Source organism: Triticum dicoccoides, chromosome 4A (genome assembly GCF_002162155.2).
Source record: "Triticum dicoccoides isolate Atlit2015 ecotype Zavitan chromosome 4A, WEW_v2.0, whole genome shotgun sequence".
Taxonomy (NCBI): Eukaryota; Viridiplantae; Streptophyta; class Magnoliopsida; order Poales; family Poaceae; genus Triticum; species Triticum dicoccoides.
This window is the reverse complement of record NC_041386.1, coordinates 593,691,305-593,709,852: the sequence shown is the minus strand read 5'-3', so window position 1 is coordinate 593,709,852 and position 18,548 is coordinate 593,691,305. Positions and strand designations below refer to the sequence as shown.

The 18,548-nt window shown below is 42.4% G+C and overlaps 1 protein-coding gene across 1 annotated transcript; it reads left to right on the top strand.

Annotated features, from left to right (window-relative positions):
• Nucleotides 1-1,464: 1,464 nt before the first annotated feature.
• LOC119287108 (aminopeptidase M1-B-like) lies at nucleotides 1,465-9,661 on the top strand. The gene is made up of 19 exons (XM_037566620.1): nucleotides 1,465-1,767; nucleotides 1,861-2,006; nucleotides 2,771-2,873; nucleotides 3,078-3,264; nucleotides 3,378-3,471; nucleotides 3,615-3,768; nucleotides 3,892-3,996; nucleotides 4,090-4,206; nucleotides 4,878-4,991; nucleotides 5,518-5,700; nucleotides 7,057-7,336; nucleotides 7,417-7,538; nucleotides 7,655-7,752; nucleotides 7,841-8,018; nucleotides 8,089-8,203; nucleotides 8,293-8,360; nucleotides 8,500-8,577; nucleotides 9,087-9,164; nucleotides 9,266-9,661. Exons 1-19 carry the CDS (start codon nucleotides 1,558-1,560, stop codon nucleotides 9,449-9,451), a joined length of 2,616 nt encoding a protein of 871 aa, XP_037422517.1. The 5' UTR covers nucleotides 1,465-1,557; the 3' UTR covers nucleotides 9,452-9,661.
• The last annotated feature ends 8,887 nt before the right edge of the window (nucleotides 9,662-18,548 follow it).

The window sequence follows — 18,548 nt, the reverse complement described above, 5'->3', positions numbered from 1 at the left end:
GCCAGCGGCTCTGGGCGGCGTGGCTCCCCTGCTTGGTGGCGCTGCGACGCTGGCGGCATCATGGTCTGCGCGGGGCGGCGAGGCATGGGCTCCTCCCCCTCCTGTTCTGATGGCACAACGGTGGCGCCGACGCTCGGGCGTACGACGTGGTCCACGCGGGTCGGCGGGGCGCGACGTCTTCTTCCTCCCTGATCTGATGGCTCCGCGGTGGCGCCAGTGCTCAGGTGGCGGTCGGCTTCGGCGTTCTGTGCGCGATTCCGGGATCCCACGCTTCGGATCTGGCGCGGCTTGGGAGTTTTGGTGCGCGGGGCTCGCAGTGGGGAGTGTGCTGGCGGCGGTCGCCTGGAGCCTGGCGTAGGGCGCAACAGGTTGGTGGGAGTTGGCGGTGCACCGGCACCATCCGTGGCGGCGGCGTGGCGCAGCCATGGAGGCGGCGGCGCTGCGAGGCCCTGCTAGGAAGGGTCCTGGCGGGCAGCGGACGCTCGGCTGCATCCGTGTGAGACGCGCGGTGATGCCTAGACGAAGTTGGTGCCAGAGAGTGGTTCGAGGTGCGGGCAAACCGAATCTGGTGGCAGTCCCCTGGTGCGGGTGAAGGCCGTCGTGGTGGTTCTGGTCCTTGCACCGCTTGGCGGATGATGCGGTTCTTCGTTTGTGTTGCAGGCGGCTGCTTGAGGCGTGCTCCCTCGACAGTAAGGTTGGAGTGGTTCTCATTTGCGTGGCTTTGATGGCATGTTGCTGCAGCGACGGCGGTGCGAGGCAACGGTCAGGGCTGGCCATGATCTTGGCGGCGTGGAGATGTGCAGCATTACGGATGAATATCCTATTCGGCTTTGGTCGGACCGGCGTCGATGGCATCCGTGGATGTCATTTCCCTTCCTGGAGGCGTCGCTGTGTGTGTTGCCATTTGCCTCGTTGCCCGGTGGCGGCAATTGTCTCTGGGGCGAAAGCCTTGATTCGCAGGATTGACATGATGGCAGTGTCTTTGACGCCGTTTCTCTGTTGAGAGCATTGTGCTGGGAAACGAGAGGCCCTTTGTTGCACTCCTTCGGTGTTCGCGATTGCCCAGACTCCCTTCCCCGACGCTATGTACGATCGTCGCTGGTTTATCCAAGGAAGCTGGAGTTGCTGTTCTTTGGAGATGACCGATGTTGGTCGGACACGACGAGGTTCACGGTTTTGGGTAGGCTCATTGGCGTCGTAGTTGTGTGTGTTGTCAGTGGTGTTGCTACGCTCATTAAGTGGTAGATTTCGTTGTATGTTTGTTTTTCTCTCCTTCTATAAAGCTAAGACACGCAATTTGCGTACCCTCGAAAAAAAAAAGTAGGGAGCATGATATTATAGAGGTTTATGGGACGGAGGGAAAACTTATGCTTCTTGTTATGTGCGCTCGTGACTACTAGCCAGCGAACGTTTGTTTAACGAGCAGACGTGTCCTTTGCAATCTGCAGTCCACGTCAGTTCAACGCCCTCCTCAATATCTGCGCCCAAACCGAGCTTGCTGCGCTCGGAAAATCTCTGCTGCGGCCTTCACCCCCCCTCGCTTCAGATCTGCCGGCAATGGCGGAGTCGCCGGAGCAGTTCAGGGGCCAGTCCCGCCTCCCCCGCTTCGCCGAGCCCCTCCGCTACGACCTCGTCCTCCGCCCCGACCTCGCCGCCTGCACCTTCTCCGGCTCCGCGTCCGCCGCCGTCGCCGTGTCCGCGCCCACCCGCTTCCTCGTCCTCAACGCCGCCGAGCTCGCCGTCGACCGCTCCTCCATCCGCTTCCAGGCACTCGCCGCGCCCTCACCCCCCTCCGAGGCAGGTCCTCCGATCTCTTGTTTGTTTCTCGGCTTCTCATGGCGGGGCTGTGTTGGGTTGCAGGACTGGGCGCCGACGGAGGTGGTGCAGTTCGAGGAGGATGAGATCCTGGTCCTCGGGTTCGACCGGGAGCTGCCCCTCGGCGAGGGCGTGCTCGCCATGGATTTCACCGGGACCCTCAACGACCAGATGAGGGGCTTCTACAGGAGGTATATCGTCCTTCATCCTTCTGATGATGATATGGGCAAGATCTGATCTTACTTGCACGGAAGCTCCCGTGACTAGTCTCGTGCGTATGGGGTATTGAACTATTGATCAGTTACCGGCAGTACGCAGCTGTGTGCTTGGAAGCAACCGATATCGGTGGACCATGATTTGTCAGTTCCACCGGCATTTGGGCTGGGAACTTGATTTATGAGTGGTGTAATCTGCACTCATCTCTTGATTGTAAGCCAGATCGTAGGATATTTGGATCATGATCTTCAGATCCTCCCATGCCCCATCATGATCCACTATTCAATCTTTGCTATTCTGAACATTGTATTTATTAACGAGAAACCAATCATTGGAAAAGGTTGCTCTGTTTTTGTGGGTGTCCATATCTTAAAACACATGAGCTCTGTGTCTGCAGTAACTTGAAATAAAAATATAGGAAACTGAAGAAACAAATATCTGTAACTTTATAATGTTGTGGATAAAGGGACTGAATGATCAGATTTGAAGAGCAGATGTAGGATGTTAGTATTAATTTACCCATCTCATTGTGCAACCGAGATTTATTGTTGGAATTTATGCTGCAGACAGTGTACCTAATTCCAGCACTGTTATGCATAGGTTTCTGTTAGACTTTTTAAACAGAATCGTGTTACATGGGAGTACTTGGGCATAATCAGTGCATGTGGAATGCACCTGGTCTTATTTCTTTATATTTGGTTTGTGTTTCTCATACTCTCGTGCTGGTATTTGACTGCAGCAAGTATGAGTACAAGGGGGAGGCAAGAAACATGGCGGTTACACAGTTTGAAGCTGCTGATGCACGGCGGTGCTTTCCATGCTGGGATGAGCCTGCATTTAAGGTGTTTAACATGCTTTGTTGTTATTTTATGAACAGTGTCTTGATGTACTTCGAATCTGAATATGAACGTTAGATGGTCAAAATCAGTTTGTATTTTGATATAGGCGTAAAACATATGAGCATGTTTTATTGCTTTTGCTTAGAATTTTGTAGGTCGTCCATCACCTATAGTAACTTCTCTTGTATTTGTATTTCTGTTATTCAGGCCAAGTTCAAGATAACATTGGAGGTTCCAGCTGAACTGGTAGCATTGTCCAACATGCCGGTAGTTAAGGAGACAGTCTGCGGGCCTCTGAAGACTGTCTATTATGAGGAATCTCCACTTATGTCAACATATCTAGTCGCAATAGTTGTTGGTTTGTTTGATTACATAGAGAGCTCAACATTAGAAGGTAGAAGCTCAGTTTTCCTGAAACCACTTCTATGTATCTTTCATTCAAAGTGCTATGTTACTGCCCTTCTTCCCCTTTTTTTACATTTCTCTTGATTTGATAATATTATATAGGCACCAAAGTTCGTGTGTATACCCAAGTTGGCAAGACTATTCAAGGAAAGTTTGCATTAGATGTTGGGGTGAAGTCACTGGATCTATTCAAGGAGTAAGCTTCCAACCATTATTTCTTTTAACATATTTATAAAAAGTGAGGCAACATCAAACGAGAAAACAGATATGTTGAATAATTGGACATGCCAATTAATGGTGCTAGTTGGATAAGAATCTCTAACGGTGTTTAATAACCAGTTACTTCGCCACTCCTTACCCACTACCTAAGTTGGATATGATTGCTATCCCTGATTTTGCTGCTGGAGCTATGGAGAACTATGGGTTGGTCACTTACCGGGAATCAGCTTTGCTTTATGATGAGCAATTATCGTCAGCATCCAACAAACAACAGGTTATGGCTATTTTTTGTTCGAGTCCATTTGTTTCTTTGACTACTAGTGAGTCAGTGGGTTTTTACTTGAATGTTTTCCAAACTAAATCTCCTTTTGTTTATTTACATGTGTTCTTTATTTAGGTAGCAATCACCGTTGCGCATGAATTGGCTCACCAATGGTTTGGCAATCTTGTAACTATGGAATGGTGGACTCACTTGTGGCTAAACGAGGGTTTTGCTTCATGGGTAATCAATCTGATAGCCGTTTTTTGAAAAAATTATAATGGTGATCTGATGTTGTATATTACTATTATTGAAGAAGTCGTTATGTTTGAACAGGTGAGTTATTTAGCTGTAGAATCCATTTTTCCTGAATGGAATAACTGGACACAATTCCTTGATGAGACGACCTCTGGCCTCAGACTGGATGCACTTGCAGAGTCTCATCCTATTGAGGTAATCTTCTATTCTTCTTCCCTAGTCGGTGCAAGTTTTTGCTTCAATTTGTTTCATCATTATTCTGTGTAAGAACAGATTTTCTAGTAGTGCTGTAACATCAATAAATGCTTCACATTTACATTAGGGATATGGAAATATATTATGTCAGCAAATTGAATAAATGTTACAAAGTTGATTAGTTGCACACACATAAGCAACGATTAATGCATTATTGTCCCTGGCCATGATTACATATTTATAGACAGAAGAACTAATCTCTGATACTCCCTCCTTCCATCTATATAGGGCCTAATGCGTTTTTTAAGACCGCCTTTGACTATTGACAAGATTAATAGTACATGACATGCACAATGTGAAAATTATATCATTGAAAGCTCCTTTCACACACGAATTTAACGGTGTGCTTTGTGTAAGTTGCATGTCATATATTATTGCTCTAATATTTGGTTAAAGTTAGCCTCGAAAAACGCATTAGGCCCTATATAGATGGAAGGAGGGAGTATTTAACGTCCGTCTGCTTGAATTCTTCTGATGTTAATGATTATATTTTACTATTGTTTTACATAACTTAAAATGTGTGAAAATGTTGTAAAGTATTGTTTATAATTCTGTATTAGCACCTCCAATTGTCTCAGCTGTGATTTCGGTTATTTGACCTGTTTGTTCAGGTTGATGTAAACCATGCCAGTGAAATCGATGCGATTTTTGATTCCATAAGCTACGACAAGGGAGCTTCTGTCATTCGCATGCTACAAAGCTACCTTGGTGCAGAGCGGTTTCAGGTTAAATAATGTTTCTTCTTGAAAAAATATTGGGATCTTGTTTGCTGCAATGGTCCATCATTCTGTTTCCTGTATTGGCTGCTGTGGCTTGCTGCCATTGTATAGTACCACTTCTGAACCCTTGCATGTATAAGTTTTTTACTCCCTCTGTAAAGAAATATAAGATCGTTTAGTGATCTAAACGATCTTATATTTCTTTACAGAGGGAGTACTTCATTAAACAAGGGATGTGCGATGTCTCTGCTGCCACTCTGATGCACTGTATCTTAACTTTAGATGCATTTGTAATCTGAAACCAAAATACTGAAGATGATCATAGTTGTTAGATTTGGCTGTATTGCTGACCCCATTATGAGTGTGCATGGTGCATCTGCTGCAGAATAGCTTGAACTTTGATTTTTTGTGTATTAAATATGGAGGATTAATTATATTGCATTTATGATCTTTGTTCTGCCTATCTAGCTCTGTTGCCTAATATAAACAGCTTTTCTGCTTGTTCTAACTTTGATATTCTTTACTCTTCCAGAAAGCTTTGGCTTCATACATAAAAAAGTACGCGTACTCAAATGCTAAAACCGAAGACCTATGGACTGTTCTTGAGGAGGAAACTGGGGAGCCTGTCAAGGATCTGATGACTACATGGACTAAGCAACAAGGATATCCTGTTATATATGCAAAACTAAATGGGCAAGATTTGGAACTCGAGCAGGTTTTGGGACATATTTTTCATTTGCATATTATTTCTTACTACTATGCATGGGGAACTGGGTATAAACGTGCATGCACGACCTATGTTTTCCCGTTATTATAAATTTATCTAAAGTATACTTGGATTGGCAACTTGGTCATGAATTCATGATTGCTTCTTTCTAGGACCTCTTTTCTATGGATATTATAATGGGAGAATGTTCGCACCATTGTTGCCTTGCGCGGCGCGATGTGCATCATTGATCAGCTGCCCGTGATTAGCACTGTGGCTTGATGCGGACGCACGCTCGCGCGGTAGTGATGTCCCTTTTCTATTGGTACCTTTAATCACATGTTTATTGTTATTGGGGGCCAAACCACAGGCCACGGCTGAAACTACGGGGCTGTTTGGTTTGTGACTAAGGTTGCCTTAGGTTGCCACACCTAAGCTTAGGCAAGTTTGACCAACTTAGGAGGCTGTTTGGTTCAAGCCTCGTGTTAGGCAAGATGCTTTTTCCCACACTAGGGCCCCACATCACATACGCTCAAAAGTGTGGCAAGATTCCTTTAGGCTTGCCAACTTGTGGCTTCCATTTTGTTGAACTAAAACCTTAGGCAATTTTGGCAAGAAATGTGTGGCAAAGTGTGGCATTGCAAGGCCTAGAACCAAACAGTCCCTTAAGGGGATAAGTATCCCTAGTTATCCTTAGCAGTTTAAGTCTGTTAGAGATATTTCTTGATTCTCAAGTTAGTTATTTCCTAAATTTTGTTAGTTCCGCTTAGCCTCCAAGTTTGTTAGGTTGCTATATAATGCCTAGCAATATCAATCAAAAGATAAGCAGAAAAATTGTCCCAATTATTCTCTCCCCAAGTTTCTCCCCTGCTCTTGTTTTGTGGCAGCCTTCTTGGTTGGGTGTCGCGCCTCATCTGTCCAGGGCCATCTACCTACACCACATCATCTACCACGTTCATAACATTTTTTTTGTACCTTCACATAGACCACGGAACACATTAGGATACATGCAAGGCACCTTAATTAAAATCAGAATAACAATGACTAGAAATGTGAACAGTACTGTAATTTTCTGGGTTTGTTTTCATGCATGATCTGTTCAATCAGAAATATAAAGCGCATACCAGTAAAGCCATTAGAAATATAAAGCGCATATCAGTAAAACTATTAGAAAAATAAAGAGCATATCAGTAAAGCCGTTAGAATGTGCATATCATTCTTGGATGTTGGAGTTTTATATGTGCTTTATATTCTCAAATGCAGCCAATCTATCTACAGTCTACACCAGTATTAACTCAATGGAAACAAAGCTTCTTCTTAGTATCGAGCAATTCCTAAATTTTAAAAACTATTTCTTTATTACAGGCTCAATTTCTGTCAGATGGATCATCTGGTCCTGGCATGTGGATCGTTCCTATGACAGCATGCTGTGGCTCGTACGATCTGAATAAGAAGTTTCTGTTGAAAGGCAAGACCGATACGATGCATGTAAAAGATTTTGCAGCCACCCAAAGTGGCCAAATTTTTTGGATCAAACTGAACATTGATCAAACTGGATTTTATAGAGTGAAGTATGATGATGAACTTGCAGCCGGACTTGAAAATGCAATAAAAGCCAAGAAACTCTCTTTAATGGATATGATTGGTAAAGACAATATGATTTAAGATACATTATTGTATATATTTTTAAAAATGTTTTGACAAATGAGATATATTGTTCTGTAGGTATTGTGGAAGATTCTTATGCTCTTTCTGTTGCTTGCAAACAAACACTGACATCATTGCTTCGTTTGCTAAATGCTTATCGTCATGAGTCTGATTACACTATACTTTCACATGTAACCTCTGTAAGTAAGCCTTATACCTCCAATTGAATCCTTAGCCTCGTGGCTTCATTTTACGTGTGTAACTAATGTTTGTTTACAAGATTAGTTCTCATTGTGTGCTTCTTCTCTATTCCCAGGTATGTTTAAGCGTTAATAAAATATCAACTGATGCTAATCCTGACTTGTCTAGCGATATCAAAAAACTTTTGATCAAGCTTCTTCTGTTGGCTGCCAAGTATGCCAACAAGCTTAATATCGTACCTGTTTTCAATATATTTATGTGTGATTACAATTTTAATGCTTTCATGCACTTCACATTTCAGAAGAGTAGGCTGGGATCCTAAGGATGGTGAGAGCCATCTTGATGTGATGCTTAGATCACTGCTCTTGATTGCCCTTGTCAAACTCGGACATGAAGAGACTATAAATGAGGGAATTCGGCGTTTCCATATCTTCTTAGAAGATCGAAAAACTCCCCTTCTACCTCCAGACAATAGAAAGGTCATTTTTTTTCCTTTATAGATTATTACGACTTCTTTACCTCTGGTATCTAACCTGCAATGTTTTTTAGGCAGCATACCTTGCTGTGATGCGGACCGCGAGTACCTCAAACAGAGCTGGTTATGATGTTCTCCTGAAAATCTACAAGGAAACATCTGAAGCACAGGAGAAGTCTCGCATCTTAGGTCTGTAGTTATTTTCTAACTTGTGCAACACAACACGACAGAGAGCTTTCTGATGTATTGGTTCATCCTAAATACTCTTTTGTTTCTAGGCTCGTTGTCTTCATGCCCAGACAAGGATATTGTTGTTGAGGCATTGAACCTTATGCTTACAGATGAGGTTAACCTCTAAACCATTTCTATTTGACATATTCTGAGTGATTGATTCGGTGCAGACTTACAGTTGCTGGTGAAAGGAGTTTATATTCTGTGCCAGCTAAACATACAAAAGCCACTCTAATCTGCCTCTTTCTTGTTAGGTACGGAATCAAGATGCATTTTATGTTCTTGGTGGTATTAGCTTAGAAGGACGTGAAGCTGCATGGGCCTGGCTGAAGGTATGTTATAGTTGCAGGGCAAGTTGCCTAGGCTATTTATGTTATGGTCTGGCATGAATTTTTATTTTATTTTTACATTAGCATGTGTTCTTTGTAGAAAATGAGGGAATTTCATGAGGTGTTGCACTTGACATGTATCTGTTTCATGAATGGATGAGCCCAGAAATCGGTCCATTAAAAAGCTCTAAACCTTCGATAAATTTTTTGTTCAAAAGCAAATGTAACCACTTCCGTTGGTGCTCAATACATTTGCTTTTGTGCATTGACAAACAATAGTGTAGCATTGTAAGGAGTAACGACCACCTATGTTGAGTTATTTGGCTGCATTTCTAGTATGAACAATGAATGGTTTAAATGTTAGATTTCAGTCAATGTTCAAGCTGACCAATAAATAGAGAAAACTGCACTTCCAGTTGGAATATTATTCTTAGCACTATGCTGCTACGTATGTCTGATCCTGCGCCATTCGGCTAGGTTGGATGTTTACGCGATGTTGCATTGTCATGCAGGATAACTGGGATCACGTCGTTAAGACTTGGCCATCAAGCTCACTCATATCGGACTTCGTTAATTCTACCGTTTCACCGGTACGCCACACGCACCTTTTCCCTTTGAAATTCTTTGTACTCTGCCATTTATTTAGCTAAATTAAAACACATTTCATATGTTGTTTAACCTCTACGACCAGTTCACCTCCGAGGAGAAAGCTGCTGAGGTTTCTGAGTTCTTCGCCACTCGCGTGAAACCGTCATTCGAAAGAGCGTTGAAGCAGAGCCTTGAGAGGGTGCGGATCAGTGCTAGATGGATCGACAGCATCAAGAGCGAGGCCAACCTTGCGCAAACGGTGCAGCAGCTGCTGCTTCAGGAGTTTTAAGCTGCTCCTTTGTACGAAGAAGAGATTATGTGCCATGACTGCATAATAATGTTTTGGAAAGGCTATGTTCTAATGAGTAACAACATTAATTTTCTGTGGTTTGGCCTTACGATAACGATAGTCTGCTCGTTAACGATACCGTTTGTTTCTGTGAGGTGTTTGTTTGGGTTTTTCCGAATTAGTAGCAAATAAATCAACGTTATCCTTGTGTGAAACAGATACATCTTTTGCATGGCAGAATGGAAACGTCGAACTGCAAAAATCCTTTCTCTAGCTATTCCATTGTGACTATCTAAGCCCTGGTACTTCCAAATTTATCTTCTGGCACTGCAGAGTCACTTGAGAGTGATTCGTACTCAGAAGAGAACAAACCCTATTTCCACTTACTTTCATCTTGCGAGGTACAAGTGACAATGTGTTGAACAGGATCGTATTGTTTGAAAGTGTTGTGTTGTTTGGAAGGAAATGGAAGATTATCATGGGATGGTAAAAAGCTATTCTTGATGAACTCAAAACCTATACTCACTCTAGTTGTGTTCATTATCAAGACTGGTAAAAATGATCCTAGCTTTGCGACAAAAATCAATTATCTTAGGTGATGTTGAAAGTTTAGCGAATATCTCATCTAGTGCTCTTGACAATAACCTTTTGAAGGAAGGCATGGATGGAAATCCTCACGCAAGTGCAATATGGTCAGAGGCGGCGAGCAAAAACGAGGCGTGCCATCGCAGCCAGAGGAGGAAGAAAGACAATGGGAAGAAGGAAGGGCGGCATAAAATCGAACGAAAACAACATTATTTTTGGGCAACTTACCATCAGTCAATCCCATACATCCCAGACGACGATACATGTAGAACTGATAAAGCATGCTACACCTTTTTGGCGTGTGGTCAGTGTGGATAACACGAAACCATAGAATTCATGGTCAATCTTCAGTCAAACTATCTCAAGCTTGCCGGTAGGCTCATGACACTGTTGTAGACATGATGCTGAGTACAAAACCCACTCGGGAAGGCACCAAAACTAGGGTTGCATAATGTGGATGCTGCATCGACCACATGAAGGATTCGACAAGATAAATGTTTATGTGGACATAGCGTAACGCAAAAGACATGGACGAAGCATCTAGTAATAGACTAGCGGGTAGTGCGCGGCGGCACGCCGCGCCACGTGGATCGATAAGCAATTTAGTTTTTTTGTAATATTTGGTAAGTCATTTGAAGACTTGATTCGTGACAAAGTAGATCATACAAGGAATTGGTACATTTAGTTGGTGCCTACATGCATAAGTTATCTACAACACATAGTGATAGTGAGTACTTGACGCAGAGTTGTGAAGCTCTTGTTCTTTTCTTAGACTTGAGATGTTGATCCTCCAGTTGAGTCTGTCTCTGTGATGTAGTGCTAGAGAAATGAACCTAGTTCTTCTTCTCTCATTCTTGGTGGTTTGTTTCCTGTGTAAACAATGTTAAAGTTGTTGCTGGATGCATGTTATCTAGCTCTCGACGGATTGGCAAAATATTTTAAAATTAAAGACAATTTTGTTAAGGGTTGTTTGCCTTGACAACAAGGCTTGCTTTTTACTGTTTCTGTATTTCTAATTCTTCTTCCTTGGTCTTACTTCATTCTTGCGGCTGAGCAGCTCTTGTACAAGATGTGAGAGACGATTGTGCCCTGGTTGTTTATTAATTGTTTATTAGTGCATTTTGTACATAATACGAACGTGGATACAAAGAATCTGGGAAGATTAGCTCTACCGATCGAGTTATTCATCTTTATAACGTGATATTTAGAGCTAAGGTGGAATTGCCTATTGGGTTGTGTTGACAGAGGGCAGAAGTTAGAGCTTGCTGGTTTCTCTCGGTGATATATACTCAGAGGGCAGAGACAGCTACTTTGTCTCGGTGATGTAGTGACAAAGGGCAGAGGCTAGTAGCTCTTCCCTACTGATTTACAGGGTATTATAATTTTTCATATTTATACTTGTTGACTACGGGTCTCCGGGAGTACTATAATTTTGCACATACAATATACATGTGGATTTGATTCGACATGACATCAGAAGAGATCACACCGTGTATGCTATTCATGCGCAGTCTGGTCGAGTGATATCCTTCATAGTACTTGTAAAGTAAATTACAAACTGAGGCACGGCAACCGGAATGGGAATAATGTTGTCCCTTTGAATTTGAAAGCATGAAGAGACATAGAAATAATAGTGTGTTTATTCTATTCATGCAATCTTCTCAATTTAACTTTCACTGTATTTGTAGGAAAAATTACGAAATAGCAGATCTAAATAGCAAGAACAATTGTCATCTGGACTTGAAGGCATGAACACATAAGTAGAAAAAAATGCAGAAAATGAAGGCGTACATATATCAATTTCTACGACTGAATATTAATTTACATCTCAAATAATAGTTGGGCAACATTTCACATCTGTTAGAAAATCAGAGAAGATCAGCGAAAATTGTACAGCATGCATTCATTAATTTTCTAGTGGTGCCCCAAAACAATTGATTAGGTGGGCCTAATCCGACCAACACGGCGTGACACAATTGCAGACTACTGCCCATTGTCAATATCATCATCTCCCTCCTATTTTCCGCCCTTTCTCCTGTTATTAATTGGTTCCATCGGTCCATGCAGCTGGCCGTGCATGTGTGTTCTCCTCAGCCTGCTTTCGACACAACACATGTAAATTAATACCCGGCAAATACAACACTATCTGTCGGCATTGCGCTATCTTTCTTATACCAGGCAAATACAACACTAATTTTATCAAGTACAGAAGGACCAGAGTATTTTCGTTCCAGAGGAACACTGCAAAAATATGCTTTGTTGAAGCATCTACCAGTTGCATGGCTTCATCAAAATTTGAACTTGCATGGTTCAACAAAATCAAACAGTGAACTCTCATGAATATTATTTCAGACGGCGATGATGCTCTATCATTGGGATCAGGACCTCACATCTTAATGAAAGGAAGCAGTTAATAATCAAGTCTAAAATCTGAGTGAGACTTAAGCAGTCAAGCCCATTGCAGCACCATGTCTGATAGAAAAACACTAACAACGTCTAATAACTAACAAAGAGTGACTTGACCCATATATATGTCTGCAAATGCAGGTCACATATTACTACACAAGAAAACATATGAGGTTGATGCTGCTTCTTCACATAAACGATCATAAATAAGATGAGAAGGCAGACACCGCAAGCAGGAAGGCAAGACCTTCCAGCACAACTGTGATTCCTTCAACAGTGACGGTAGTAGCAGTGTCCCTGGGGACGTACCTGCAGTCACCCATATTGTACTCCATATTGTACTCCTTCTGTGGACAAGAGAACATACTTGTGTGAAGTTTGGGACTGCCAACGTCAAAAATGAAGAATGAAACTTGAGATCTTTGCCTGTTTCAAGTAACAGCATGTGGTTCTTTTCTTTGATAAGAAATCAGATGATACAAGGAAATAAAATAAAAAGTAGCACTTCTGTTGTATGTTTTGTAGCATATCTATATGAAATGCATGAGATTAACGAAGATGCAAGATGACAAGACTCACCTGCTCATTGTGGCCAAGGCTATTCCGTGTTCCATCCCTTAACATTGAATGCACTTGAACAATCCTTAGGAATCCATGTCTCATCATGCATTCCAAAGAACCTGGATAGAGCAACTGATTGTGAACCAAACTGATTTATAAGAAAGATGTTACAAAAGATCAATCTACTGTCTATTGAATACTGATTTCTTTCTTTGTGATCCTTGCAACAACAAAAATCTTGACTCTACTCGTCATCATAGTATAGCTTGGTCAGAGGCTACTTCCCCAACCATCATTAGAAACTAAACCATCTGGGTATGATGAAATCAAGGGTCCTTCTAACATGACATTGTGTGATGTTTTGCACCAGAGAACAAAATAAAATTTGCTGTGGCGAAATCAGTAGCATAGAAGCAATAAGGAAAAACAAAAATACAAGTAATATGTACAGTAATAAAGTATGTGATGCAAAATGCAGTAAACAATTACAGTCCCATGTAGTTATTGTTGGGTTTCGTAGTAATTTCAAAAATTTTCCTACGCGCACACAGGATCATGTGATGCATAGCAACGAGAGGAGAGTGTTGTCTACGTACCCAACGCAGACCGACTGCGGAAGCAATGACACGACGTAGAGGAAGTAGTCGTACGTCTTCACGATCCAACCGATCAAGTACCGAAACTACGGCACCTCCGAGTTCGAGCACACGTTCAGCTCGATGACGATCCCCGGACTCCGATCCAGCAAAGTGTCGGGGAAGAGTTTCGTCAGCACGACGGCGTGGTGACGATCTTGATGAACTACAGCAGCAGGGCTTCGCCTAAACTCCGCTACAGTATTATCGAGGAATATGGTGGCAGGGGGCACCGCACACGGCTAAGGAATCGATCACGTGGATCAACTTGTGTCAACTTGTGTGTTTAGAGGTGCCCCTGCCTCCGTATATAAAGGAGTAGAGGAGGGAGGCTGGCCGGCCAAAGGGGGGGAGGCGCAGGAGAGTCCTACTCCCACTGGGAGTAGGATTCCCCCTCCAATCCTAGTCCAACTAGGATTCCTCGGAGGGGAAGGGAGAGAGGGGGGCCGGCCACCTTCTCCTAGTCCTAATAGGACTAGGGGAGGGGAAAGAGGCGCAGCCACCTTGGGCTGCCCCTTTCTCCTTTCCACTAAGGCCCATGATGGCCCATATAGCTCCCGGGGGGTTCCGGTAACCTCCCGGTAACCCGGTAAAATCCCGATTTCACCCGGAACACTTCCGATGTCCAAACATAGGCTTCCAATATATCAATCTTTACGTCTCGACCATTTCGAGACTCCTCGTCATGTCCGTGATCACATCCGGGACTCCGAACAACCTTCGGTACATCAAAATGCATAAACTCATAATATAACTGTCATCGTAACCTTAAGCGTGCGGACCCTACGGGTTCGAGAACAATGTAGACATGACCGAGACATGTCTCTGGTCAATAACCAATAGCGGGACCTGGATGCCCATATTGGCTCCTACATATTCTACGAAGATCTTTATCGGTCAGACCGCATAACAACATACGTTGTTCCCTTTGTCATCAGTATGTTACTTGCCCGAGATTCGATCGTCGGTATCCAATACCTAGTTCAATCTCGTTAACGGCAAGTCTCTTTACTCGTTCCGTAATACATCATCTCACAACTAACATATTAGTTGTAATGCTTGCAAGGCTTATGTGATGTGTATTACCGAGAGGGCCCAGAGATACCTCTCCGACAATCGGAGTGACAAATCCTAATCTCGAAATACGCCAACCCAACATCGACCATTGGAGACACCTGTAGTACTCCTTTATAACCACCCAGTTACGTTGTGACGTTTGGTAGTACCCAAAGTGTTCCTCCGGTAAACGGGAGTTGCATAATCTCATAGTCATAGGAACATGTATAAGTCATGAAGAAAGCAATAGCAACATACTAAACGATCGGGTGCTAAGCTAATGGAATGGGTCATGTCAATCAGATCATTCTACTAATGATGTGACCTCGTTAATCAAATAACAACTCATTGTTCATGGTTAGGAAACATAACCATCTTTGATTAACGAGCTAGTCAAGTAGAGGCATACTAGTGACACTTTGTTTGTCTATGTATTCACACATGTATTATGTTTCCGGTTAATACAATTCTAGCATGAATAATAAACATTTATCATGAAATAAGGAAATAAATAATAACTTTATTATTGTCTCTAGGGCATATTTCCTTCACCGGCCACCTCTCCTAGTCCTAATAGGACTAGGGGAAGGGGGGGCGCGCAGCCCATCTAGGGCAGCCCCTTCTCTTTTCCACTAAGGCCCACTATGGCCCAAATAGCTCCCGGGGGGTTCCGGTAACCCTCCCGGTATTCCGGTAAAATCCCGATTTCACCCGGAACACTTCCGATATCCAAATATAGGCTTCCAATATATCAATCTTTACGTCTCGACCATTTCGAGACTCCTCGTCATGTCCGTGATCACATCCGGGACTCCGAACAACCTTCGGTACATCAAAATGCATAAACTCATAATATAACTGTCATCGTAACCTTAAGCGTGCGGACCCTACGGGTTCGAGAACAATGTAGACATGACCGAGACACGTCTCTGGTCAATAACCAATAGCGGGACCTGGATGCCCATATTGGCTCCTACATATTCTACGAAGATCTTTATCGGTCAGACCGCATAACAACATACGTTGTTCCCTTTGTCATCGGTATGTTACTTGCCCGAGATTCGATTGTCGGTATCCAATACCTAGTTCAATCTCGTTACCGGCAAGTCTCTTTACTCGTTCCGTAATACATCATCTCACAACTAACATATTAGTTGTAATGCTTGCAAGGCTTATGTGATGTGTATTACCGAGAGGGCCCAGAGATACCTCTCCGACAATCGGAGTGACAAATCCTAATCTCGAAATACGCCAACCCAACATCGACCATTGGAGACACCTGTAGTACTCCTTTATAATCACCCAGTTACGTTGTGACGTTTGGTAGTACCCAAAGTGTTCCTCCGGTAAACAGGAGTTGCATAATCTCATAGTCATAGGAACATGTATAAGTCATGAAGAAAGCAATAGCAACATACTAAACGATCAGGTGCTAAGCTAATGGAATGGGTCATGTCAATCAGATCATTCAACTAATGATGTGACCTCGTTAATCAAATAACAACTCATTGTTCATGGTCAGGAAACATAACCATCTTTGATTAACGAGCTAGTCAAGTAGAGGCATACTAGTGACACTCTGTTTGTCTATGTATTCACACATGTATTATGTTTCCGGTTAATACAATTCTAGCATGAATAATAAACATTTATCATGATATAAGGAAATAAATAATAACTTTATTATTGCTTCTAGGGCATATTTCCTTCAGTCTCCCACTTGCACTAGAGTCAATAATCTAGTTCACATCGCCATGTGATTTAACAGCAATAGTTCATATCACCATGTGATTAACACCCATAGTTCACATCGCTATGTAACCAACACCCAAAGGGTTTACTAGATTCAGTAATCTAGTTTACATCGCTATGTGATTAACACCCAAAGAGTACTAAGGTGTGATCATGTTTTGCTCGTGAGAGAAGCTTAGTCAACGGGTCTGTCATATTCAGAGCCGTATGTATTTTGCAAATATCCTATGTCTACAATGCTCTGTGCGGAGCTACTCTAGCTAATTGCTCCCACTTTCAATATGTATCCATATTGAGACTTAGAGTCATCTGGATCAGTGTAAAAGTTTGCACTGATGTAACTTTTACAACAAACTCTTTTATCACCTCCATAATCGAGAAACATCTCCTTAGTCCTTACTAAGGATATTCTTGACCAATGTCCAGTGATCTACTCCTAGATCACTATTGTACTCCCTTGCCAAATACAGAGCAAGGTATACAATAGGTCTGATACATAGCATAACATACTTTATAGAACCTATGACTGAGGCATAGGGAATGACTTTTCATTCTCTTTCTATTTTCTGCTGTGATCGGGATTTGAGTCTTACTCAATTTCATACCTTTGCAACACAGGCAAGAACTCTTTCTTTAACTGTTCCATTTTGAACTATTTCAAAATCTTGCCAAGGTATGTAGTCATTGAAAATCTTATCAAGTGTCTTGATCTATCTCAATAGATCTTGATTCTCAATATATAAGTAGCTTTTACTGAGGTTTTTTCTTGAAAAACTTTTATTCAAGTATCCCTTTATGCTATCCAGAAATTCTATATCATTTCCAATCAATAATATGTCATCCACATATAATATCAGAAATGCTACAGAGCTCCCACTCACTTTCTTGTAAATACAGGCTTCTCCAAAAATCTGTATAAAACCAAATGCTTTGATCACACTATCAAAACGTTTATTCCAACTCTGAGAGGCTTACACCAGTCCATAAATGGATCGCTGGAGCTTGCACACTTTGTTAGCTCCCTTTGGATTGACAAAACCTTCTGGTTGCATCATATACAACTCTTCTTTAATAAATCCATTAAGGAATGCAGTTTTGTTTATCCATTTGCCAGATTTCATAAAATGCGGCAATTGCTAACATGATTCGGACAGACTTTTAAGCATCGATACGAGCAAGAAAATCTCATCGTATTCAACACCTTGAACTTTGTCAAAAACCTTTTTCGACAAGTCTAGCTTTGTAGATAGTAACACTTCTATCAACGTCTGTCTTCCTCTTGAAGATCCATTTATTCTTAATGACTCACCGATCATCGGGCAAGTCAATCAAAGTCTACACTTTGTTCTCATACATGGATCATATCTCAGATTTCATGGCTTCTAGCCACTTTGCGGAATCTGGGCTTCACCATCGCTTCTTCATAGTTCGTAGGTTCATCATGATCTAGTAGCATGACCTCCAGAACAGGATTACCGTACCACTCTGGTGCGGATCTTACTCTGGTTGATCTACGAAGTTCAGTAGTATCTTGATCTGAAGTTTCATGATCATTATCATTGGCTTCCTCACTGACTGGTGTAGATGTCACTGAAACAGTTTTCTGTGATGAACTACTTTCCAGTAAGGGAGCAGGTACAGTTACCTCGTCAAGTTCTACTTTCCTCCCACTCACTTCTTTCGAGAGAAACTCCTTCTCCAGAAAGTTTCCAAATTTAGCAACAAAAGTCTTGCCTTTCGGATCTGTGATAGAAGGTGTATCCAATAGTTTCCTTTGGATATCCTATGAAGACGCACTTCTCCGATTTGAGTTTGAGCTTATCAGGATGAAACTTTTCATATAAGCATCGCAACCCCAAATTTAAGAAATGACAACTTTGGTTTCTTGCTAAACCACAGTTCATAAGGCGTCGTCTCAACGGATTTTGATGGTGCCCTATTTAACGTGAATGCAGCTGTCTCTAATGCATAACCCCAAAACGATAGTGGTAGATCGGTAAGACATATCATAGATCGCACCATATCTAATAAAGTACGGTTATGACGTTCGGACACACCATTATATTGTGGTGTTCTAGGTGGCATAAGTAGTGAAACTATTT